General features: G+C 43.9%; 1 protein-coding gene and 1 pseudogene across 1 annotated transcript in view; one reads left to right on the top strand and one right to left on the bottom strand.

Annotated features, from left to right (window-relative positions):
• The window catches only part of MAP4K5 (mitogen-activated protein kinase kinase kinase kinase 5), a 90,207-nt gene that overhangs the window by 58,097 nt on the left and 17,949 nt on the right, over positions 1–14,161 (bottom strand). Inside the window, exon 3 of the mRNA XM_048852133.2 lies at positions 6,555–6,612. Coding sequence (XP_048708090.1) covers positions 6,555–6,612 — 58 coding nt within the window. The remainder of the gene's footprint in view (positions 1–6,554; positions 6,613–14,161) is intronic.
• On the top strand, positions 12,842–12,925 carry LOC125639247 (U2 spliceosomal RNA; annotated as a pseudogene).

Genomic DNA, 14,161 nt, shown 5'->3' with positions numbered 1-14,161 from the left:
CCTTGGGGCACTCCACTTGATACTGGCTGCCAACTAAACATGGAGCCATTGATCACTACCCGTTGAGTCCGACAATCTAGCCAGCTTTCTACCCATCTTATAGTGCATTCATCCAGCCCATACTTCCTTAACTTGCTGACAAGAATACTGTGGGAGACCGTGTCAAAAGCTTTGCTAAAGTCAAGAAACAATACATCCACTGCTTTCCCTTCATCCACAGAACCAGTAATCTCATCATAAAAGGCGATTAGATTAGTCAGGCATGACCTTCCCTTGGTGAATCCATGCTGGCTGTTCCTGATCACTTTCCTCTCATGCAAGTGCATCAGGATTGATTCTTTGAGGACCTGCTCCATGATTTTTCCAGGGACTGAGGTGAGGCTGACTGGCCTGTAGTTCCCAGAATCCTCCTTCTTCCCTTTTTTAAAGATTGGCACTACATTAGCCTTTTTCCAGTCATCCGGGACTTCCCCGGTTCGCCACGAGTTTTCAAAGACAATGGCCAATGGCTCTGCAATCACAGCCGCCAATTCCTTCAGCACTCTCGGATGCAACTTGTCCGGCCCCATGGACTTGTGCACGTCCAGCTTTTCTAAATAGTCCCTAACCACCTCTATCTCCACAGAGGGCTGGCCATCTCTTCCCCATTTTGTGATGCCCAGCGCAGCAGTCTGGGAGCTGACCTTGTTAGTGAAGACAGAGGCAAAAAAAGCATTGAGTACATTAGCTTTTTCCACATCCTCTGTCACTAGGTTGCCTCCCTCATTCAGTAAGGGGCCCACACTTTCCTTGGCTTTCTTCTTGTTGCCAACATACCTGAAGAAACCCTTCTTGTTACTCTTGACATCTCTTGCTAGCTGCAGCTCCAGGTGCGATTTGGCCCTCCTGATATCATTCCTACATGCCCGAGCAATATTTTTATACTCTTCCCTGGTCATATGTCCAACCTTCCACTTGTTGTAAGCTTCTTTTTTATGTTTAAGATCCGCTAGGATTTCACCATTAAGCCAAGCTGGTCGCCTGCTATATTTACTATTCTTTCGACTCATTGGGATGGTTTGTCCCTGTAACCTCAACAGGGATTCCTTGAAATACAGCCAGCTCTCCTGGACTCCTTTCCCCTTCATATTAGTCCCCCAGGGGATCCTGGCCATCCGTTCCCTGAGGGAGTCGAAGTCTGCTTTCCTGAAGTCCAGGGTCCGTATCCTGCTGCTTACCTTTCTTCCCTGCATCAGGATCCTGAACTCAACCAACTCATGGTCACTGCCTCCCAGATTCCCATCCACTTTTGCTTCCCCCACTAATTCTACCCGGTTTGTGAGCAGCAGGTCAAGAAAAGCGCCCCCCCTAGTTGGCTCCTTTAGCACTTGCGCCAGGAAATTGTCCCCTACGCTTTCCAAAAACTTCCTGGATTGTCTATGCACCGCTGTATTGCTCTCCCAAATTAAGCTCCAAAATTAATTGGAAGAGTTTTTCGCATTGACCTGATGCCAGGGCTGACAGTACTACAGCCTGACTACTGTTTAATCTGAAACGCCCCTAATATATTGGACAAAATCCATTCAAAACTTTCAAAATAAGTAAAAACTTTATATAAATACAAAATCTCCCCCAGAGCCAATGCAGAGATTTTTAATAAGATGAGTGTGATATGTTGAGACAGCCACGTCTACCTGAAAGGATGTGAGCTGCTGCATTCTAGTTGGCAGCCGGTATCAAGTGGAGTGCCCCAAGGGTCGGTCCTGGGGCCGGTTTTGTTCAATATCTTCATAAATGATCTGGAGGATGGTGTGGATTGCACTCTCAGCAAATTTGAGGATGATACTAAACTGGGAGGAGTGGTAGATACGCTGGAGGGGAGGGATAGGATACAGAAGGACCTAGACAAATTGGAGGATTGGGCCAAAAGAAATCTGATGAGGTTCAATAAGGATAAGTGCAGGGTCCTGCACTTAGGACGGAAGAACCCAATGCACAGCTACAGACCAGGGACCGAATGGCTAGGCAGCAGTTCTGCGGAAAAGGACCTAGGGGTGACAGTGGACGAGAAGCTGGATATGAGTCAGCAGTGTGCCCTTGTTGCCAAGAAGGCCAATGGCATTTTGGGATGTATAAGTAGGGGCATAGCGAGCAGATCGAGGGACGTGATCGTTCCCCTCTGTTCGACATTGGTGAGGCCTCATCTGGAGTACTGTGTCCAGTTTTGGGCCCCACACTTCAAGAAGGATGTGGATAAATTGGAGAGAGTCCAGCGAAGGGCAACAAAAATGATTAGGGGTCTGGAACACATGACTTATGAGGAGAGGCTGAGGGAGCTCGGATTGTTTAGCCTGCAGAAGAGAAGAATGAGGGGGGATTTGATAGCTGCTTTCAACTACCTGAAAGGGGGTTCCAAAGAGGATGGCTCTAGACTGTTCTCAATGGTAGCAGATGACAGAACGAGGAGTAATGGTCTCAAGTTGCAGTGGGGGAGGTTTAGATTGGATATTAGGAAAAACTTTTTCACTAAGAGGGTGGTGAAACACTGGAATGCGTTACCTAGGGAGGTGGTAGAATCTCCTTCCTTAGAGGTTTTTAAGGTCAGGCTTGACAAAGCCCTGGCTGGGATGATTTAACTGGGATTTGGTCCTGCTTCGAGCAGGGGGTTGGACTAGATGACCTTCTGGGGTCCCTTCCAACCCTTATATTCTATGATTCTATGATTCTAAATAGACTGCATCATTGAGGCCATGTGAGCAAACACTTCATAGAATAAAGAAATACTGTAATCCAGCCTTAAAAATAATACCCCCACAAGGTCTTCACCAGCAGTCTGTGCAAGCACCTCCTAAGAAGGAACTCATGCTAGCAATGGTTTGTAATCATCTAAAAAACTTGAATAGAAGTCACTTGCCTGAGGCAAGTCAGGCTAGCAGTACAGTGAAATTTACAAAGCTATAATCACCATTGCTAATTACAGTAGTATTGTAAGCAGCAGTGAAATGGGTCAGGTGGTTGTATGTTTCACTCGGCTACTCAAAGTGAAGTGCACAGGCAGGGACAATCCCTAGCTTCTGAAGGTTCTTTCCCTCCCCACACCTCCCTCTAACAGCAGAGGATTAAGTCCCTGCCTCACAGCTTTCCAAGCAGCACATAAAAACATACAACCATCTGGTCTATTTCATCTGGATCAGGAGCAGAAACCTAAGGGCTCAAGGGGGACAGTTTTACTGCATTCATAGTAGGCTGAATCCACCCCTCTCTTCTCCATAAAAAACACTGCCCTGCCTTCTACTAGCGCTACACTGATGGTACCATCATCATCTGGACCATGGAACAGAAGCCCTTGAGGAATTCCACCATGATTTCAACAATTTCCATCCCACCATCAACCTCAGCCTGGACCAGTCCACACAAGACATCCACTCCCTGGACACTACAGTCCTAATAAGCAATGGTCACATAAACACCACCCTATACCGGAAACTAAAAGTCGCAATATTACACCAAAAAAACCTTCAAAAACAGACTCCAACGAGAGACTGCTGAACTGGAATTAATTTGCAAACTGGACACCATTACATTAGGCTTGAATAAAGACTGGGAGTGGATGTGTCATTACACAAAGTAAAACTATTTCCCCATGTTTATTTTTCCCCCCTACTGTTCCTCACACGTTCTTATCAACTGCTGGAAACGGCCCATCTTGATCATCACTACAAAAGGTTTTTTTTCTCTCTTGCTGGTATTAGCTCACCTTAACTGATCACTCTCATTACAGTGTGCATGGTAACACCCATTATCTCATGTTCTCTGTGTATATAAAATCATCCTACTGTATTTTCCACTGCATGCATCCGATGAAGTGGGCTGTAGCCCACGAAAGCTTATGCTCAAATAAATCTGTTAGTCTCTAAGGTGCCACAAGTCCTCCTGTTCTTTTTGCGGATACAGACTAACACGGCTGTTACTCTGAAATTTGGCCTTTAACTCTCTCACTACAGGCCGGCAGTACCTGTTGGGCCTCATCTGCCAATCCACAGGCCTTGTGTTTGACAGCAGAACCTGTTCTCTGCAGTAAGTGTGACGCCCCCAGCTGAGGTTACGATTTAGGGTACATCAGCGGAGGGTGTCGGAAGAAAGATTTACTGCCTCTTGATGTATTATCTAAAAGAAAACGTGGGTGGATAAAGCTGACCAGAATCTATGTATAAACTAACGTTGACTCTGTTTTCCTCTCCTTTAACATCACATAATTAGAAAGAGCCCTAGCTGCATTTTACATGTGTAAACAAGAACTTCCTATTTTGCCAATGAACAATTGCGAGTAGCAGCACATAACTAGAGGCCCCAACTGAGGTCAAGCCTCCATTGTGCTGGGCACTGTATAGACACAAAGTATGAGACCGTCTCTGTGCCAAAGAGCTTACAGTCTGAACAGAGAAATCAGCAAGAGTTGAGAGGACAAGAGGCACAGAAAGGTGAAGTGACTTGTTCAAGGTGACACAGCAAGACAGAAACAAAACTGGGAAAAGGACCCAGGTCTCCTGGGTCCCAGTTCTCTACCTCTCCAATATCTAAGCAGGTAATTAGCTCTAGTTTGGGATAAATGGGCTCCGAGAGTGCGACTACTAGAATTAAGGTGTTTATGTAAAACGATGCAGGGGCTGAGTCAGAGCCACAGCCATTAGAATAGAGTTCTAATCATCCAAACCTAGTCAGACATGCGCTGGGCTGCATTTGCAGAAGACTCAGACCTTAAGGTCAGAAGGGACATAAAGAACGGCCATACTGGATCAGACCAAAGGTCCAGCTATCGCAGTATCCTGTCTTCCATCAGTGGCCAATGCCAGGTGTTTCACAGGGAATCAACAGAAAATCATCAAGTGATCCATCCCGTTGCCCATTCCCAGCTTCTGGCAAACAGTGGCTACAGATACCATCCCTACCCATCCTGGCTAATAGCCATTGATGGACCTATCCTCCATGAATTTATCTAGTTCTTTTTTAAATGCTGTTATAGTCTTGGCCTTCACAACAACCTCTGGCAAGGAGTTCCACAGGTTGACTGTGCGTTGTGTGAACAAATACCATCTTGACCATCTAGCCTGACCTTCAAGAAGGCCTTATTGATTTTTAAGATGGGTTCTGCAGACAAATACATTTTAATTTCTAGATATCCATTGCTCACAACTTGTGGGTACCTTGCAGTTAAAAAAAAAAAATCCAGGAAACAACAAACATAAAATCCACATCTTACTCACTAGCACGAGCATGTGCTCTCTCTCTGTGTGTCACACACACACACACACACACTCACTCACTCCCCGCCTCCCCCCCATCACCCCTCTAAAGTCTGTACTCCTTCCCTGAAGGCCACAAAAACACTTTGGTGTAAGGGAAGAGCACATTGCAGAGTTGCAGCTTTCAGCAAAGAAGGTCCTGCATCCCACACAAAACATGGGGCAAGAGATCAGGCTGAGCAAGTTGTGGAGTGACAAACATAGAAAGGATACGTGGAAGATAATTATAAGGAGGGATTTGAAAGTGAAGAGGGGAGCAAAAAGTGGGATATTAACACTGCGCACTCAGGGGTGATACAGATTACATTTTGGGAGAGGAGTTGGAATTCTCTCACACTCCAGGAATAGGTTAATTGTCTCATCCCAATTTCCATTGTGGACACCCTTCCTGATTTCACCTCTCCTTGCAGGACTTCAAGGTCAGTCTTCAGATCAACAGGTATCCTGGGCAATGACTTATCTTCTCCTGCACCGGGATAGGGTGGTGACAGGAGAAAATCTACAGCGCTCTCATCAGCCCAGGATAGAAAAATGGCAGCACATTAACATGCAGGGGTGAGAGAGACGGTCTTTCCTAACACAGCTAGATGGGTATTAGCCAATTCCCTCAATCTGAACTTGCACTCCCCCTTACCTCTCCGCTCTCACACAATGACTCACGCAGACCATGGGAACCGAGGAGGCTGCAATCAAAGGAACTGGGACAGGAAGTCATCGCTGCCCAGAAAAGCATCCCTAGCAGGAAGCTTGGTGGAGGTGAGGGACAAGAGGGAAAGGACAAGAGAGATGGAAGGCAGCAACACTGCCTGTTCCTGTCTGCCTCTCCCATAGAGTATTTTTGGGGGGAGGGGGGGGGAAGGTGTGCCTGCAGGAGAGGTTTGAACACTAGCTCTGTAAACAGACATTAATGTACAGGCTATTCTGTAACAATTTATGGGGGGGGAGGGGAGAAATGCCTCTTGCCTTTAAACTAATAAAACAAACCGTACTGTTATAAATTAATAGCTGATAGATAAAAGAGACAAGAAAGAAGGAGAAACAACAAAAAGGAAATAACCAAAGGTGATTGTGTACCATGCTTTAAATAATTCTGCAGCGTTTCCTGAAACCAAACCATTGAAACTACTGCAACCACCATTTTTTTCAGCGAATGGTAATAAAATGCAAATGCCCTATTACTGCTGTGTGAAAACAAACATACAGGGGAAATGGCAGTGTTTAATGACAGAGCACGTGCCTCCCAACAGTACTGGGAAAGAATGCAAAACTTACCTGGCTCTAACTTGATAATTTTTACAGCAGCCAACTCTCCTGTATGAAGATTTCTGGCCTAAAATAAGAAAGTTAAGACATATTTAATCATAATGCAAGGGCATCGGACATAGGCTTATAAACAATGGCCTTTTACGTAGTGAGGCCTTGTATTATAGTACAGCACAATGCAATTAATTGCAAGCCCTCTGGGGCAGAGATTGTCTGTTTCTATGGTTGTACAGCTCCAAGCACAATGGGCCCTAATCCTGGCTGGGGTCTTGGGGTGCCACCAGTGTGCTAACATTTACCCTAATCAAGCTCAGAAAAATACAGTTAGTATTACTGCAACTGGTGCCTCTACACATTCATGCTTGTGGGATGTACTCCTCCGGGCTGCTGCGGTAGGACCCTTCGGGAGCCTGTCTGGACGGCACCAGCAGCCTCTTGCAGCACCAGTCGGTCAGAGGTGAGGTTATAAAGGACTGTGCAGTCCCCACTCCCTCATTTCCTACCACTAACCCCCAGAGCGTTGTGTAAGCAGAACTCATACGAAGAGGGGAAGGTAGATGAGCAGTGAGACTATGCAGAGGCAACATTCTTAAAATAGCCACCGTTTCTCATAAGTAACCTTAATCTTCACTCCACGGCAGCCTCTGCGTTGTCCTGCTTGTGTGAGTCTAGCCAGCAGTTCAGCCCTCAGGGAAGGTAGGCTGATGAGTTCTAACTAATCATGGATCACAGAACTGCTCTCTCATAGTATAAGATCAAGATGCCAAAGTTAAGAGAGTAGTGCTGCACAAAGATGTGATTAGAACCCCAGTGATTAGCCTTGCAGATTTCTATGATGGAAACATTTCACAGGGATTTCATTAATGTTATCTCAGCTCCAGTAAAGTGAGCACTAAGTCACGCAGGTGCTGTCACCCTCGCTAAGGTACATTATTTTTGACGTACAGCCTAATTCACTTAGGCAGGTGCTGAATGGAAGTGGCATCTCCCTTCCACCGATCATCCAAAGGTTACAAGAAATCTATTCCTAATTGTTTTATCCCCATCCAAAATAGAAACACACATTTCTCTGGGCACCTTGGATATGGAGTGAGGTTACAGGAGGAATCTGGGAAATAAACCACTTGAGATAGATGAAATTCGGACACTGCTTTTAGCAAGAACTTAGGATGAGGATACAGAGCAAGTTCGTCCCCCTGGAATGAGGAGAAAGGAGGCTCAACCCTTGAAGCACACAACGCACTCCTCCCCCAGATTAGTAATGCTGATTTTAACACTAGGAGGAATAAGGAGCAGTAGCCCAAGAACTCTAAAGCTGAATCCCTCATCTTTGTCAGCACCAAGTCAAGGTTCCATGTCACGACAGATCCTCTAACCTTCAGAAGACAACAACCAGCCCTTTCAAAATCCGGAGGTTGTCAGGCAACTGGAGGTCGCAGAACCATCCACTGCAAGTGACATGCTGAGATGGCAGACAGGTGCAGCTCGACTGAAGACAAGACGACGCTGAGCGAATAGCCCAAACGAGAAGATATGGAGGCGGAACATAGATTGTTATCCACTGCCCACAGAGGAAAACTTTCTCCACTTCTGAGAGTAACCTTTCACATTGACTGGCTTTCTAGAGCACAGGAGAATCACTTTGCACTTCTACAGAGTGAATCAGCGCAGAAGTAGTCTGTGTCGAAGCCAAGAGGTAGAGTGACTTGGTCAGAATACAGGATAAGGGTCTTCCTGACATTGCAGGCCTGACAATACCATTAGGAAATATGGAGATTCTCATTAGAGACCAAGGACAGATTCGCTCACACTGTGACTCATGAAGCGCTTACTGGTGTCCCCAGAGAGATGGCTGATCACATAGTGTTGGCTTTTCCCTCTTTGCTTCCAGCTGTTCAATTGCATTTTTTAGAAGTTGAAACATATAACACACTATAGCCTTTCCCGATTCTACTTTTCCATGTAAGCAATAGCTGCCATTGCTACAGGGATGTTATGCAAATGTCAAGTAGATAGGATGCAGTCTGCCAACCTTCTTTGGCATTCTGAAAATACCTGGCACTGATTCACAGCTTTTAAGACCAAAAGGATCATTGTGATAATCTAGTCTGACCTCCAGCATAACACAGACCACAGAACTTCCCTGAATTAATCCCTGCTCAAATCCAATAGCTGTGATTGAACCAAAGCAGATCTTTTAGAAAATCATCCAATATGGATTTAAAAAATTTTCAAAAAGAAAAGGAGTACTTGTGGCACCTTAGAGACTAACCAATTTATTTGAGCATGAGCTTTCGTGAGCTACAGCTCACTTCATCAGATGTATACCGTGGAAACAGATGTATACCGTGGAAAATTTTCAGTGATAGAGAATCCACCACAACCCTTGGAGTAAGTTGTTCCAAATGGTTAAATTACCCTCACTGTTCAAAATTTGCACTTTATTTCTAGTCTGAATTAGTCTAGCTTCAGCTTCCGGTCATTGGACTTTTTTATACCTTTGTGTGCTAGAATAATAATAGCGGGCTTGTCAGATTTCTGTTAAATTACATAGATTGAGCTCCTTGAATCTCTCATTATAAAGGTATGTCTTCCAGTCATGCTTGTGGCACTTCTCTGAATCCTCTCTAATTTTTCACCCTCATTCTGGTGACATTGCGGACATCAGACCTGGACACAATATTTCAGTAATGGTTGCATCAGTGCCAAATACAGAGGCAATATACTCACCCTACTGCTACTGCTACTTGAGATTTCCTCTTATACATCCAAGGATGGCATTAGCCCTTTTGACTTCAACGTCATACTGGGAGCTCATGTTCAGCCAATTATCTACCATGCCCCACCCCGGCCTTTTTCAGAGTCTCTTCTTCCCAGGATAGAGTCCCCCAGCCTGTAAGGAAGGCCTGCATCTTTGTTCCTAGACGTACAACCTGACACGTGGCCATACTGAACTGTATATTATTTGCTTATGCCCTGCTTACCAAGCAATCCAGATTGCTCTATATCATGACCTGTCCTCTCCATTATTTACCACTCCCCCAATCTTTGGGCCATCTGCAAACTTTCAGTAATAATTTTACTTTCTTCCACATCATTTATAAAAATATTAAAAAGCACAGGGCCAAGAATCAAACTCTGCAGAAACCCACTAGATGATTTCGTGTTTACAACTGCATCTTGAGACCTATCAACTGTTAACAAGTTTTTGAACGATTTAATATGTTACATATTGACTTTGTATTATTCTATCTTCTTAAGCAAAATGTTGTGAGGTACCAAGTCAAACACCTTACAGAAGTCTAAGTATATTACATCAACACTATTACCATTATCAAACAAAAGTGTAATCTTCACAAAAAGATATCCAGTTGGACAAGATCAAAAATAAACGACTTGCCCCCCGGCCCCCCGTGGGTCTGTCTGTATTCATTTGTTGTCTCTTGTCTTGTACTTAGATTGTAAGCTCTTTGAGGGCAAGGACAGTCTCTTTGTTCTGTGTTTGTACAGCACCTAGCATAAGGGAGTCTTGATCCATGACTGGTTTCATCAGGAATCATAACATTCAAAAACCAGTAGGAGAACACTTCAATCTCTCTGGTCACTCAACAACAGATCTAAAAGTGGCAATTCTTCAACAAAAAAAACTTCAAAAACAGACTCCAATGTGAAGCTGCAGAACTGGAATTAATTTGCAAACTGGATACCATCACATTAGGCCTGAATAGAGACTGGGAGTGGTTGGGTCATTACAAAACCTAAACTTAATTTCCCCAATACTAATTTCTCCCTACTGTTACTCACACCTTCTTGTCAACTGTCTGTAATGGGCCACTCTCTTAGCACTTCAAAAGTTATTTTTCCTCCTTTGGTATCCTGCTGTTAATTGATTTAACTCGTTAGACTGACCTCAGACTTGGTAAAGCAACCCCCAAACCTTTCACATATTTATAACTGCTCCTGTATTTTCACTCCATTCATCCAATGAAGAGGGTTCTAGCCAACAAAAGCTTATGCCCAAATAAATTTGTTAGTCTCTAAAGTGCCACATGGACCCTCGTTTTTTTTGATCTATGACTGGGGCTTGGCTCTAGGGTGCTATGATAATACAAATACATTTCCATAAACCCTATCCTGTCTGACATTATATTACCCTTTTAATTCTTTATACTTGAGTCCCATATCAGCTGTTCCATTATTTTGCTCATGATTTAAGTCACACTGAACAGGGCTATAATTATATAGGTTGTCCATTTTACCCTTTTTAAAATACTGTAACAACATTCTTCCAGTCCTCTGGAACTTCTGCAGTATTCCAAGATTTACTGAGAATCAACATTAACAGTCCAGAGAGCTCCTCCACAGATCTTTTAAAATTCTTGAATGCAAGTTATCCAGACCTGCTGATTTTTAATGTCTAACTTTAATAGCTGCTGTTTAACCTTCTCATCAGTTACTGTTGAAATGGAAAGTATTTAATGATCCTTTGTTTATATTATTTACCTTTTTCACAAATACCGCACAGAAATATTTATTGAACATTCCTGCATTATTGACAGTTCTACCATTTCCATCAAGAACTGGGTTAGTATCACTATTAGGACTCCTTTTTGTTCCCAATATACTTAAAAGAACCCTATTCTTTATTGTCCTTGACTCCGCTGGCCATCTCCTTGTGTCCTTTTGCATCCCTTACCAATGTTCTACAGTTTCTGATGAAAAGTCTTTTAAGTTCATTTAAAAGCTGAAGTCAGCCTTAGCACATCTATGCTGATGCCTTGGTTCTTGGGTCTTCAATGCTTCTGCTTGGTAGCAGTCACAGATTTCAGAACTACAAGCATGATAATCTGGTAGCAAGTTCCCAACTTGCCCAGCTTTGAAGCCCAAGGCAGCCTACTCAATCCCTTCACAGGTTTCAGAGTAACAGCCGTGTTAGTCTGTATTCGCAAAAAGAAAAGGAGTACTTGTGGCACCTTAGAGACTAACCAATTTATTTGAGCATGAGCTTTCGTGAGCTCATGCTCAAATAAACTGGTTAGTCTCTAAGGTGCCACAAGTACTCCTTTTCTTTTTGCAAATCCCTTCACAGAGGCAGAACAACAAAATGGCAGATGAAATTCAACGTTGATAAATGCAAAGTAATGCACACTAGAAAAAATAATCCCAACTATATATACAAAACGATGGGGTCTAAATTAGCTGTTACCATTCAAAGAAGATTTTGGAGTCATCATGGATAGTTCTCTGAAAACAACTGCTCATTATGCAATGGCAGTCAAAAAAAAAAACTAACAAAGTTAGGAACCATTAGGAAAAGGATACAGAAGATAGAAAATGTCATGATATCACTATATAAATCCATGGTATGCCCACACCTCTTGGTCATCCCATCTCAAAAAAGATACATTAGAATTGGTAAATATAAAGAGAAGAGCAACACAAATGATGAGGTTTATGGAACAGCTTCCACAGGAGGAGAGAGTAAAAAGGCTAGGACTGTTCAGCTTAGAAAAGAGACGATGAAAGAGGAATACAACAGAGGTCTATAAAATCATGAATAGTGTGGAGAAAGTAAATAAGGAAGTGTTATTTACCCCTTCACATAACACAAGAACCAGGGGTCACCACTTAAATTAACAGGCAGCTGGTTTAAAACATAAGGAAGTACTTGTTCACACAACATGTGGAACTCACTGTCAGAGATGATGCGAAGGCAACACTATAACAGGGTTCAAAAGAGAATGAGGTAAGTTCATGGAGGATAGGTCCATTAGTGGCTATTAGCCAAGATGGTAGGGGGGCAAATCCATGCTCTGGGTGTCCCTACAGCTCCGACTGCCAAAAGCTGGGACTGGATGACAGGGGATGGATCACTCGCTAATTGCCCTGATCTCTTCATTCCCTCCGAAGGATCTGGCACTGGCTGCTGTCAGAAGACAGGATACTGGGCTAGATGGACCATTGGTCTGAATTAACATGACCATTCTTATGATGCTGAGCTGATGCCAGATCCAGAGACTTGGCTCATAAGGCCTTTGCTGTGAAGAAGACATTGAGCCTCCACTCCGCTTGCTGTTGGTACAGGCCCAAGACACAATTACATCCAGGCAGCAATCCAGGGAATGTGGTTCCCGCAGGCAAAACAAACAGCGAGTGTGTGATTCAACCTAAGGGAACATGAAGGAGTATGATGCATACCACTTAAACCTGACCTTAACCAGATCCTTACAAAGTGGATCTGCCATAGCTAACTGATCTCTGGATCACTGGAAATATTTAGTGTGCTATGGCACAATTTAGCTGAACTATTAAGATCAAGTGTAGTATCTGTTCTTATCAGTTTAATATCTGATACGTCCTCTATCTGACACACACCAAAAGTCAGTCTGTGCACAGAGAGCGACAGGCCCTACATCTGCAGCTAGCCACCCAAAGGAAGAAACTGGAGTTACGTAGGCCTTTTCAACCCTCTGCTCCAAACATACAGTGCCTGCTGGTAGCTCATGCAGTACCAACGAGTACTGTCCTTCTAGAAGGGCCCCTTGGCTCAGCAACACAAATGGGAATACACCAAGGACATCAAAGAACCACCAGTTTCCTTTTTTACGGCTGTATCTACACTGCTACTTTCAGTGCTAAAATTTTAGTCGCTCAGGAGAGCGAAAAAACACCCCCCTGAGTGACAAAAGTTTTAGCCTGAAAAGCACCAGTATAAACAGCGCTTTCTCGCCGGGAGCGCACCGCTCATTAGGGGTGGTGGTGTTTTGTTTTTTAAATCGCTGGGAGAGCTGACCCCCAGCAATAAGGTGTGTCTACACTGCCCACATCACAGCGCGGCCATGCTGTAATGTGAGCAGTGTGGACATACTCTTAGTAGCAGTGATTTCAGAGTTGCCCTGTGACCCAGCAGTGGGACAACATGCTACCAGGTACAGAAATCCATTTACGCAGCTTTTCTAATACTTGAGAAGAAACCGAGAATCATGCTAAAGCGTGTGATGACTTTTGTAATGTAGACCAATTGTGACCACAGCCAGGCTTAGGATATAAACACAGGGAAAGGACATACTTTCCCATTTATCACTGAAGCTGTAGCTATGCCCCCCCAGTATAATTCTCAAGGCACAAGGTACTGTTCCACATAGGTTGTTTGTGGTTTTATTTTGTGGTGTTCCATATTACCCACCCAAATTACAAGATTTTCACTGTGGCTTGAAAAGCATTCCTCGGATTGGCATTAAAAAGCTGTCAGAGGATACTGGAAATCGCAGACATGATAATTCCATGTAGGACATTACCTGGTCACTCCCCTCAAGCCCCACACATGGAAAAATATATTATGGGTGGGGCTCTCAGGCCACCCAACTATCAGAAATAAATGCGGAAAAGATGATTTCAGAACCAGTTACGTATACAGCACAGCAGGTGTACGTAGTGCCTTACAAATAAAATGAGACAATCCCAGCACAGATGAATTTACAATCTAAATTACTGAGCTATGGGAGTGGACAAAATCAGGAAGAAAATGGGGGGAAGTAATTCACTTGCTGAACATCACAGCTACAGCTGCTATAGTCTTTATGTTTCTCGTTTTCCTGTTCCACCATCTTCAACAC

Source organism: Caretta caretta, chromosome 6 (genome assembly GCF_965140235.1).
Source record: "Caretta caretta isolate rCarCar2 chromosome 6, rCarCar1.hap1, whole genome shotgun sequence".
NCBI lineage: Eukaryota > Metazoa > Chordata > Testudines > Cheloniidae > Caretta > Caretta caretta.
The sequence above is the reverse complement of the archived record's forward strand: the minus strand, read 5'-3'. Positions and strand labels throughout refer to the sequence as shown.